Source organism: Pistacia vera, unplaced genomic scaffold (genome assembly GCF_008641045.1).
Source record: "Pistacia vera cultivar Batoury unplaced genomic scaffold, PisVer_v2 Contig104, whole genome shotgun sequence".
In the NCBI taxonomy this organism is placed as follows: domain Eukaryota; kingdom Viridiplantae; phylum Streptophyta; class Magnoliopsida; order Sapindales; family Anacardiaceae; genus Pistacia; species Pistacia vera.
The window spans coordinates 742,929-755,936 of record NW_022195071.1 but is presented as its reverse complement, the minus strand read 5'-3'; the positions used below and the strand labels follow the sequence as shown (position 1 = coordinate 755,936).

Sequence of the window (13,008 nt, the reverse complement as noted above, 5' to 3'; positions counted from 1 at the left end):
AAAAACTAAATGCAAATCCTAGAAGCAAATTTAATAACCACACAAAATCAAACACTCAACCAAACAAAACAATTTACCCAAACAAATAATCACTACAAACAAAATAACACAAACAAAAACAACAAGATAAACCTATAGTAAAAACTAATGACTAAACAAACACACAAAGTAGAAAACACGTTGCTCCCCGACAACGGTGCCAAAATTTTGTCAAGCCAGTCGTCACAATCGCAAAATTAATCCTAAATACCATAGTTAGTGGTAAGCAGGGTCGAATCCACATGGAGCAATTACTAGCAACCTAGTGTAAATTTGAGTAATGATAATGAAATTGGCAAATTGATTAATTAAACTAAACAAACTAAATGCAAATAATAAAAGCTTGAAATTAAAACTAATGAAGACTTTATAATAAAAACATTGCCGCTACGGTTTTGGTTCGACACGAGACCAACTCACACAATTCTCATCCACACTCTACGATCCCCTAAACCTACAAGGCAAGGATCGCAAGGTAGACCAATGAAATGGCTTTCCAGCACTCTAGGTATAATCTATCCTATCTCACCCGATCACTTAAGTTTGATTGGTTAAAGACTATTATTGAATGCTGACAAACACTGCAAGACAATACCACTAGTTGGTACACGATTAACAAATACAATTTGTTAACAAGTATCATCCAATCAACCAACTTCACAATAAACGCAACAATAGTAGAAATGACATTAAATCCGAACACAACTCAATTACAATCGATGCGAAGTAATGAAAAGCAATATTCATCATTTAATTATCTTAAACCAACGTCTATCATTCAGTAAGTTCTATGAAAACATTTAATAACAATGGACAACTATATTCATCACAAATTATGCTCAAACTACATTAAAGTATCGAAATCAAACATGAAACAAAAACAAACATAGTTTGAAACACAATACTACCAATTGTCCTACAATCAGGCTCATCCAACTAGTCGAGAGCTGATGAGGAGAGTAGTGGAGTCAATCTTGATCTCGCCTACACCGTAACAGACAATCGGGAGCTCAGTCGCTTATGGTGGTGTCGACGGAGGCTGGAGCAGTGGAAATGAAGCTGATCATGGCGAAAAGGAAGCAACCAACAGCGAGATGATGCGAAGGAGCGGACCAACGGACAGCCCAGAATACGAACAGTCGTAACTCGTCGGAATACATTAGTTTTTCAATGGGTCTTCTGGCAAATGGTGGCGGAATGGGATCCGAAGTTACCAATGGAAAGCTCGGGTGATGGGGAGATCGAATCAGGTCCTGGGGAGATAAAAGGTCATCGGAAGGTGAGCAAAAACTGGAGTGAAAGCTGAAAAGGCGTGGCGGCAGCGATGGCGGCAACAATTTGGCGTTGACGAAGCTTAGGGGAACATGTATCTGAGTGTGGGGAAGGTAGGTCAGCCACCAGTGAAGTGAAAGAGTCACCGAAGATCGTCGAAAAGTGGCCCAACGACGGCTGGAAGACGAAACGTCACCGGCAAACGTGTGAATCACGACGGTGAGTGCGAGATGGTGATGATCGATGCAAGGGGAAGCTGGAACGTCGTCGAAAATGGTAAAGGAAGAGTTGCCGGCAGTGGACTGTAGATTGGGGTGAGCGACGCTGCTGGAATGCAACACTTCACTTCTTTTTTATATAGAATGTGAAAATTTTCCATTTGGTCCCTACACGATTGAAAAGTGACAAAATCAACCCCCTAAAAATATGACAGTGTACCCTTAAACAACATAAATGAGACAAAATCACCCCTATTCCATAAACTACAATGTAATATCAACTCATACCATTTCCAAAATCATTCCAAACATGTTAAATTCATAAGAAAACATTATGATGCAATTTTTCGTGAATAAATTCATAAATTTCTTAATTTCCTCAATATGATTTCATTTTAATAGCATATAAGGTCTTTTTATCATCAAAATAGAGTCACTTTTATGACTCTAACAAGTTCCTGTTGAAACGCTAAGCCCTCTAAAGGTGCTCTCTCTCTTGTTTATTTATCACCAAGCAAGTCCTATAAAAAAATAGAGTAGAAATTACAGTTTATTCCAAAGAAAGTAAGTAGTAGCATGCATTACGGGTAATTGCAAATCAAATGTCTAGAACTTATAATTTGTTTACACCGCTCATCTTATTGACTTTGAGTGATTTATTAGGCGGTGACATTTATTAATTTATGGTTCATAAAAACTATTTAATTAATGTTAATGGCAATTATTAGTGAAAATTCAAATTTAGAAAAAATATACTAGAAGAATATGGAATCTAAGGTTAAAACATGTTTGAGGCGTCAATCCAACTAAATACATAAATGTTATGTTCAGTAGTAATTTTTTATATCATAGTATAAATTTTATTTTATTTTTGTACATACTACGGAAACATTAATTAGATTTGATTATCTAAATTACTATTACAATCTATTATTTATCAGCAATCACGATTTAGATACGAACATTCTCACAAATATATTAATTTATTGGTTTCTTTAAATTGCTAATCATTACTAATTACCTAAGCAACCTTGATAAAAGCATTAGTAGACTCTCCACTTGAAATTTGCATTTTCTTTCTTTTCCACTAAATTTCTTATTTTACTAATGCCAATGGACTCATTGATTAGTGATCCATACGGTTGACTTTCATGACAAAGTCAACATTTTTAATGGTTACACTTCGTAGTATAGGGTTGCCTCAATTACTATGCAAGTTTTAACTAAATAAATTTATCTCATTAATATAATATAAAATATTTAATTATGCTTGAAAAAAGGGTTAACGTGAAAATACATTTGAAGGCTGAGTGGTTAAAAATCAATCTTAGCTTTATCAACTACACCTTTTGTAGTCAACATATTCCGCTAACTACATCAAAGGGATTTATCTTCACTTTAACATTAAGAAATAACGCGATTTAACTTAAAATTGTAAGCAATTTAAGAGGAAATCAATTTTCTAAATCATTAAAATTTTTTTGTGGTTGTTTATTATTCAACCGTGTTAGTATATACTCTAATCTACTCATAATTAAGAATACAAAAATCTTTACAATTTAATTATCAAAGACATGTGAAAGACAACTATATGACAAAGTTTTATATGAGAAAATTCTACGATATTAAAAAGTATTATATGAAAAAAGGTGAAATTTTAAGATGGAGGTTAAATGAAACTCAAGTTATTAAAATGTTTATTGAAAGATGTTATTTTTGTTTATTTAATACTAAAATCAATCGTGAGACAATTAGGGTTCTTGGTCAGCAAGCTAGGCAGTAGGCACCAGGATTTCAATACCTTTGAAAACTCATTCAGAATTTAATAGTTAAAATCCACAAAATAGTAATTCGATAGGTCAAAATCAAAGTTAAAAATTGGGTCCTACGACATCTCTTCTTTTACTTAACTTGAGAGCAACTGAATGAAATGATTCCTAATTACTCAGATGATAATACACATTTGGTCAGCGTTTTATGTACCAATCCTCGTTTAATTTCAAAAGCAATCACCATTTCATTTTCATCCTCTTAATTGTTATATTCAATTTGTATACTACCAATATATGTACTTATAATAGCCGTCCAGGACTCAAGAAAATAACGCAAAGTTAATTATGTATTAAAGTCAATCAAGTATATCCGAGTCCGGTCAAGTCATTAGGCGTTATCTGTTTTGAGAATGGGCAAACAAGGTAGAGTTAGTAACTTTTCTTTGAATAATTCCTGGCATAATTTCAGGGAGAAGATGGAATACCCACAAGCTCAAATTTATAATCTGGACTTGTTTTCGATAAGGAGAGACTTTTTGGGTATTTGCAAATGAGGATCTGTGTCTTATTGGCCAACTTTTTTATTTAGGAAATAGTCTACAACACATCATATATCAGAATGACACAAGTTTTGTTGACAATTTTGGTTTGGCTTATTCAAAGAGGCATGTTCACACTCCGAATACCCTTGAATGCTTCAACTTGTATTATCAAACCACAGTTTCCTCTTAGAGCAAATATTATTTTTTCTCGCGTTTTATAAGTTTGGATGTTAATAATAGCAATGGTGACTATGTACAGTCAGGCCTGGACATTCGCATTAGTTTGATCTGGTCCAACAAGTGATGATTTTTATGTACAAGGGACTCGGCCTATTGTTTTTATATCACTCATGGGTCGAGCGAACCAAATATGGCTTCTTATGAGTTGGACTTATTCGGCCTAGTTGTAAAGGAAATAAATTGGTTAAGCCCACGATTTTTTTATGATTTATCTTAAGCAAAAAGCGAGCAATATTATATAAAAAACTCTTTAAATGTGACATTATTTATAAAACCTAAACTAACTTGGAGCGTAATTCTCGATTTTCTTATTAAAAAGGAAATAAAAAATTATAGTTTTAAGCACTTATAAATATAGTATAAAAAATTTGAAGGGGCCGATTATTTTCTCACATCATCTTTTCTTCTCTTGTTGGCAAACACTACGTCGTTAGAAAACTTTAGTCCAATTCCTCGTATTTGGAAGATTAGATTTTATGATCATATCATCCACACCATTGTAACTTATAGTGCCGTAGATGTTGATCATTGGATACGCATTTATCGTTTCAAACTTCAGAAACTTATGGTTGGTCTCGACACGGAATGGTGTCTAAGTCTAACCACCAAGACTGATAAGCATCAAAAAGTGGCAATCCTACAACTTTGTGTAGGTCAGAGATGCCTAATCTTTCAGCTCTGTCATAGAGATGCGATGCCTCGATCTCTTGTAAATTTTCTGGGGAACAATAAGTTTACTTCTGTGGGAAAAGTGGTTGGAACTGATGCCAAAAAGCTTTTTGAGGATTGTGAATTGAATGTGGCAAAAGTTGGAGATCTTTCAGAGATGGCTTGGTTGCAACAAAGTACCAGGATGAACCAATGAAGAGTTGAGAAGATTAAGGTTAAGGACTTCAGCCTTAAAATACCTTAATGTTGAATTGGACAAGTGTAAATCTATCACTTTGGGTGTGTTTGGTTTGAGGTTATATAAGATTATTGAGGTAATGTCATCTTACATTACTTAGAGGGGGCGTTTGGTTCAAGAAATATTGGATTACTAGGAATGTTGGATTACTGGAAAGATAGATTACCTTGAAGATTACTGGGAATCTTTAGGAAAATGTGTTTGGTTAATTGGTGGGTATGTTATATTAATATATTTGGTTGGGAGAAATAAATTGACAGGTATATTATTTAAATTACTGAATTGTCCTCTAATTAAATATTATTATTATATTATTTTCTAATATTGATTATTATTTAGATTATATAACCCCCTTACATTTAAAAACTTAGCAAAAATAACCCCATAATAAAAGTTTGAAAAATCAACAAAGCACCCCCACCAACCCAGCCACTGCCGGCCGCCAGCAACCATCGTAGGCCCCTAGCATTCGGCAACCTAACGGCGCATGGAAGGCAGGAAATGGCCTCCGTGCGTCATATGGCCATTTCCGGCCAAAGATCTGGCCAGAAATGGCCAAACTTGACAGATCTGGCCGTCAACGGCTAGATCTGGCTATATTGGTGCACGACGGCCATTTTCGGCCTTCCGTGAGCCATTCTGGCGGCGGCCGCGGCTGACTGCGGTGGTGGTTGTTGGTGGCAGGCGACGGCAAATGGGTGGGGGTGGTGGCTTGGGTGGGCTACAATTTGTTTTGAATTCAAAGATAATTTTGTCCAAAAAGTTAATTAATTTTGGTGAAATAGTAAAAGTCATATTCATGTAAATAAATTTAAAAATAAGGGCATTATTGTCCTAAAATTTTATTAATAAGGGACAGAATTGTAACAAAAAAATATAACCCTAATAATCTTAGAATACCTAAAAAAATGGAGGTAATCAGATTACCTCCAATATTACCAATAGTAACCACTATTGGTATTTGAAGATTACCGGTATCTTATATTACTTGACAACCAAACATAGTAATCAAGTAATATAAGATCACTTACCCCCATTAATGTCAGATACCCTCTAACCAAATGCCCCCAGATTACTATGTTGGGTTGTCAAATAATATAAGATTTTGAAAATCTTTCAATACTAATAATAGTTACTGTTGTTAATATAGATTACATCCATTTTATTAAGTATTTTAAGATTATTTGGTAACTTTATTTTTGTTATAATTTTATCCCTTATTAATAAAATTTTAGGATAATAATGCCCTCGTTTTAAAAACAATTTACAAAAATACCAATTAACTATTTTATCCTTATATACAAAGTTTTTAGGACATAAATACCCATGAAATTTAAAAAAATTACCCAAGGGTGGTGACTAGATCTGGCCACCACCACTAGTCGTTGAAAACCATCACCGGTGGCCGCTGTCGGCAACGGAATGACGCACGATTGGCCATATCTAGTTATCCATGCGCCGATAAGACTATTTCTGGCCATGGATCTATGATCCATGACCGGAAACAGCCAGATTTGGCCTTTCACAGCTTGATCTATGGTCATAGATCTGGTCGTGAAACAGCCGTCGTTTCATGGCTAGATCTCCACCTTCGTCACCATTTGTAATGGCTTGGGGTGGGTGAGAGTGTTTTTGTTAAGTTTTAAACTTTTTTGTTGCTAAGATGTTTTTATTAAATATGAAATGTAGGAGGTTAAAAAAAATTATTCAGAAAATAATAATAAAAATAATATTATATTAATATTTAAAAAAGAGAACAATTTAGTAAATTATATAACATACTCACCAATTTATTTCTTTTAACCAAACATATTAATATAATATACTTATCAATTTATTCTAACCAACCAAACACATTTCCCTAGATATTTCTAGTAATCTTCAAAATAATTTATATTTCTATTAATATAACATTGCCAATAATACAACATTCTCTAATCAAACACATTTTTTAAGTATACTAAATTTCTTATTTTACTAATGCCAATGGACTCATTGATTAGTGATCCATACGGTTGACTTTCATGACAAAGTCAACATTTTTAATGGTTACACTTCGTAGTATAGGGTTGCCTCAATTACTATGCAAGTTTTAACTAAATAAATTTATCTCATTAATATAATATAAAATATTTAATTATGCTTGAAAAAAGGGTTAACGTGAAAATACATTTGAAGGCTGAGTGGTTAAAAATCAATCTTAGCTTTATCAACTACACCTTTTGTAGTCAACATATTCCGCTAACTACATCAAAGGGATTTATCTTCACTTTAACATTAAGAAATAACGCGATTTAACTTAAAATTGTAAGCAATTTAAGAGGAAATCAATTTTCTAAATCATTAAAATTTTTTTGTGGTTGTTTATTATTCAACCGTGTTAGTATATACTCTAATCTACTCATAATTAAGAATACAAAAATCTTTACAATTTAATTATCAAAGACATGTGAAAGACAACTATATGACAAAGTTTTATATGAGAAAATTCTACGATATTAAAAAGTATTATATGAAAAAAGGTGAAATTTTAAGATGGAGGTTAAATGAAACTCAAGTTATTAAAATGTTTATTGAAAGATGTTATTTTTGTTTATTTAATACTAAAATCAATCGTGAGACAATTAGGGTTCTTGGTCAGCAAGCTAGGCAGTAGGCACCAGGATTTCAATACCTTTGAAAACTCATTCAGAATTTAATAGTTAAAATCCACAAAATAGTAATTCGATAGGTCAAAATCAAAGTTAAAAATTGGGTCCTACGACATCTCTTCTTTTACTTAACTTGAGAGCAACTGAATGAAATGATTCCTAATTACTCAGATGATAATACACATTTGGTCAGCGTTTTATGTACCAATCCTCGTTTAATTTCAAAAGCAATCACCATTTCATTTTCATCCTCTTAATTGTTATATTCAATTTGTATACTACCAATATATGTACTTATAATAGCCGTCCAGGACTCAAGAAAATAACGCAAAGTTAATTATGTATTAAAGTCAATCAAGTATATCCGAGTCCGGTCAAGTCATTAGGCGTTATCTGTTTTGAGAATGGGCAAACAAGGTAGAGTTAGTAACTTTTCTTTGAATAATTCCTGGCATAATTTCAGGGAGAAGATGGAATACCCACAAGCTCAAATTTATAATCTGGACTTGTTTTCGATAAGGAGAGACTTTTTGGGTATTTGCAAATGAGGATCTGTGTCTTATTGGCCAACTTTTTTATTTAGGAAATAGTCTACAACACATCATATATCAGAATGACACAAGTTTTGTTGACAATTTTGGTTTGGCTTATTCAAAGAGGCATGTTCACACTCCGAATACCCTTGAATGCTTCAACTTGTATTATCAAACCACAGTTTCCTCTTAGAGCAAATATTATTTTTTCTCGCGTTTTATAAGTTTGGATGTTAATAATAGCAATGGTGACTATGTACAGTCAGGCCTGGACATTCGCATTAGTTTGATCTGGTCCAACAAGTGATGATTTTTATGTACAAGGGACTCGGCCTATTGTTTTTATATCACTCATGGGTCGAGCGAACCAAATATGGCTTCTTATGAGTTGGACTTATTCGGCCTAGTTGTAAAGGAAATAAATTGGTTAAGCCCACGATTTTTTTATGATTTATCTTAAGCAAAAAGCGAGCAATATTATATAAAAAACTCTTTAAATGTGACATTATTTATAAAACCTAAACTAACTTGGAGCGTAATTCTCGATTTTCTTATTAAAAAGGAAATAAAAAATTATAGTTTTAAGCACTTATAAATATAGTATAAAAAATTTGAAGGGGCCGATTATTTTCTCACATCATCTTTTCTTCTCTTGTTGGCAAACACTACGTCGTTAGAAAACTTTAGTCCAATTCCTCGTATTTGGAAGATTAGATTTTATGATCATATCATCCACACCATTGTAACTTATAGTGCCGTAGATGTTGATCATTGGATACGCATTTATCGTTTCAAACTTCAGAAACTTATGGTTGGTCTCGACACGGAATGGTGTCTAAGTCTAACCACCAAGACTGATAAGCATCAAAAAGTGGCAATCCTACAACTTTGTGTAGGTCAGAGATGCCTAATCTTTCAGCTCTGTCATAGAGATGCGATGCCTCGATCTCTTGTAAATTTTCTGGGGAACAATAAGTTTACTTTTGTGGGAAAAGTGGTTGGAACTGATGCCAAAAAGCTTTTTGAGGATTGTGAATTGAATGTGGCAAAAGTTGGAGATCTTTCAGAGATGGCTTGGTTGCAACAAAGTACCAGGATGAACCAATGAAGAGTTGAGAAGATTAAGGTTAAGGACTTCAGCCTTAAAATACCTTAATGTTGAATTGGACAAGTGTAAATCTATCACTTTGGGTGTGTTTGGTTTGAGGATATATAAGATTATTGAGGTAATGTTATCTTACATTACTTAGAGGGGGCGTTTAGTTTAAGAAATATTGGATTACTAGGAATGTTGGATTACTGGAAAGATAGATTACCTTGAAGATTACTGGGAATCTTTAGAAAAATGTGTTTGGTTAATTGGTGGATATGTTATATTAATATGTTTGGTTGGGAGAAATAAATTGGCGGGTATGTTATTTAAATTACTGAATTGTCCTCTAATTAAATATTATTATTATATTATTTTCTAATATTGATTATTATTTGGATTATATAACCCCCCTACATTTAAAAACTTAGCAAAAACGACCTCATAATAAAAGTTTGAAAAATCAACAGAGCACCCCCACCAACCCAGCCACTGCCGACTGCCGGCAACCATCGCAGGCCCCCGGCATTCGGCAACCTAACGGCTCATGGAAGACAGGAAATGGCCTCCGTGCGTCATATGGCCATTTCCGGCCAAAGATCTGGCCAGAAATGGCCAAACTTGACAGATCTGGCCTTTGACGGCCAGATTAGATCTGGCCGTCAACGACTAGATTTGGCTATATTGGCACACGACGGCCATTTTCGGCCTTCTGTGCACCGTTCCGGCGGCGGCTGCGGCTGCGGCTGACTGCGGTGGTGGTTGTTGGCGGTAAGTGGGTAGGGGTGGTGGCTTGGGTGGGCTGCAATTTGTTTTGAATTCAAGGGTAAATTTGTCCAAAAAGTTAATTAATTTTGGTGAAATAGTAAAAGCCATATTCATGTAAATAAATTTAAAAATAAAGGCATTATTGTCCTAAAATTTTATTAATAAGGGATAGAATTGTAACAAAAAAAGATAACTTTAATAATCTTAGAATACCTAAAAAAATGGAGGTAATCAAATTACCTCCAATATTACCAATAGTAACCACTATTGGTATTTGAAGATTACCGGTATCTTATATTACTTGACAACCAAACATGGTAATCAAGTAATATAAGATGACTTGTAAGACTCAGCATGCATGAAGAGTGGTGGAGATGGAGAATGAAAGCATGAAAGCATGGATTCAAAAACCGGTTTTTAGACAAAGCATGGAAATGAGATTATACATTCTCCTTTGCTTTGGATTGATGAAGATTAGCCCCAAAAAGATAAGACCTCCACACTTTAACACCACCTTGAGAGGTTTAGAGAGTGGTCGTGGCTTTTAGAGAGAGTTTTAGTTTTGCTTTGAGTGAACAATGTGTGTTATGAACAAAAATGCAACCTTTTGCATTTATATATACTTGGACAATTTTGCAATTATTTATTTTTCACTTCCAAACCCAATAAAATCTTATTTTATAAAGTGACCCCACGAATTTATTATGCTACCCTTTGAATAATCAATATTATTCAAGGGCCCATGTAAACTAAACTAGTTTACATTAACAACCCATAAATTTACCCTTTTGCCCTTTAACTATTAAAATGTTATTTTTGTTCATCTCATTAATCTTAACACTTTAAGATATAATAATTAAATATAATTAATTATTGCTTGACCATTTTAACCCTTAAAATGTCACAAATTATTTTCTATGTAACTATTACCATAGAAATCCCGTTATTACCCTCGGAAGGTGCTAGCCCTCTTCGGATAATCATTTCTCTCTCTCATCATTCTCTAACTTCCCAAGGCTATTGGTGTGACCATGTAGGTCCACCGTGGATTAGCCGTGAGCCGGTTCTGGATGAATCCGGAAACCTGTCCGGAGGCCCAACGACTATGGTAAACATCTAGCAATGTGCCATAGTCCCTAAACCACGATGAAGAAATACTTCATCGAACCCATTTCAGATCATACGTACCATGCAGGTAAAGTCCCTCCATTGAGATATCCTAATCGAGTATGGATTCATGGAACGTCAAAATCCTAAACTCGATCTTCTACCGAATTGTCGATCAATATGTCCGGAACTTGTCATCACAAACTTACTTTTGTATGACTAATAATAGACTCTGGCCAGAGATTNGGTGGCGGGGGTGTTTTTGTTATTTTACAAAAATTTTATATATTGGGGTATTTAGTTAAATTTGTAAACCTAGGGGGTTTTTTAGAAATTTTTAAATTTATAAAAAACTAAAATTCAAACTTCTAGGGGCATTTTAGTCTTTTCACTATTAATAAACAGAAATCATTAACAGAACATGACGGAAGGTACCTATTTGTCGTTTCAAAACCTTTTGGGTATCAACTTGTCGTTATGACAAACTTTGGGTATGCACAAGTCGTTCGGCCTTTTTTTTTTCTTCGATCTGTTGTTTTGTTCCGCCACTTCTAATAGAGTAAAAGACATTTACCCACCCAAGGTTTGATGAATCAACGTTTCCCACCCTCGGCTTCATAAATTGCAATTTCCCACCTAATTTTAAATTTAACAGTTAAAAGGGTATTTAGGTCTTTTATCCAAAAAATAGTAAACCCTAATTTCTCTCACTCCCCCAAATTAGAAAAATCTCAAAATTTTCTCACAACCCAACCCTTCCTCTCCACCATCGCCACCATAACCACCACCACCAACATCGCCATGGAGAAGAGGAAAGGAGAAAGAGAAGAGAGAAAAAGGTAGAGATGAGATAAGGAGAGAGAGAAAGAGGTGGAGAGAACCCATCCTTGGGTAGCTCAAGTGGAAGGACAAACGTTGGGATCTATGGTTAAGGTGCACGGTCTTAGGTTTGAATCTCCCTGGCTCCTAAGATTTAAATGGGGTCTGTGGCGTGGTGATAGGTTGTTGCGCTGGTCTCCTCTAAGGATTAGTCGAGGTACACTTAAACTGACTCGGACATCTTGATTATAAAAGAAATAAATAACTAAAGGTGGAGAAGGAGAGAGAGAGAAAGAGGCGGAGAATATCACGATGACTAGATTTGGTTGCTGCAGAGAAGAGAAAGGTTAAAGAAGAAGGTGTTATTGAAATAAATTTGAAATAAAGACGGTTACTTTNATAAATCATTGACTACATGCTTTTCCAAGTGATTTGTCGTTATTCGGTCACGTTCGAAAAACAGTTCACCAACCGTTAATCCATACCAATGCCCCAGTGACATGACTATAATCGTCAACCGTACTTATATCAACTCATGATATCTTTCAAAAACATACGATATGCCTACTGTGCAATATAGTTGCCCAAATTATATTGCTTCTGTAGGGAACCCTTTTCGATAATTCATTTACCGATTAAATGAATCATCTGGACAATTTATATATATACTTTATTTTAAATGCATGACTGAATAAAGGAAGCAATTTATATATATGAATTGAAGAACTCTTTCTTCCATTATTTATGATATATACAGATACAAGACAAAATGCTTTGAAACCGATAACACGAATGGTTTCTAGGGCATACACTAATATACACTAACATGACTTAACCTCAGTAATCTCCAATACCCCCCAACCAAATGCCCCTAGATTACTATGTTGGGTTGTCAAGTAATATAAGATTTCAAAAATCTTTCAATACTAATAATAGTTACTGTTGTTAATATAGATTACCTCCATTTTATTAAGTATTTTAAGATTATTTGGTAACCTTATTTTTTTTACAATTTTATACCTTATTAATAAAATTTCAGGATAATAATGC

At 34.2% G+C, this 13,008-nt stretch overlaps 1 protein-coding gene across 1 annotated transcript; it reads left to right on the top strand.

Annotated features, from left to right (window-relative positions):
- The first annotated feature begins 1,225 nt into the window (after positions 1–1,225).
- LOC116124962 lies at positions 1,226–4,948 on the top strand. The gene is made up of 2 exons (XM_031410712.1): positions 1,226–1,318; positions 4,643–4,948. The coding sequence occupies exons 1-2, from the start codon at positions 1,226–1,228 to the stop codon at positions 4,946–4,948; spliced, it is 399 nt and encodes a 132-aa protein (XP_031266572.1).
- Positions 4,949–13,008: the final 8,060 nt, after the last annotated feature.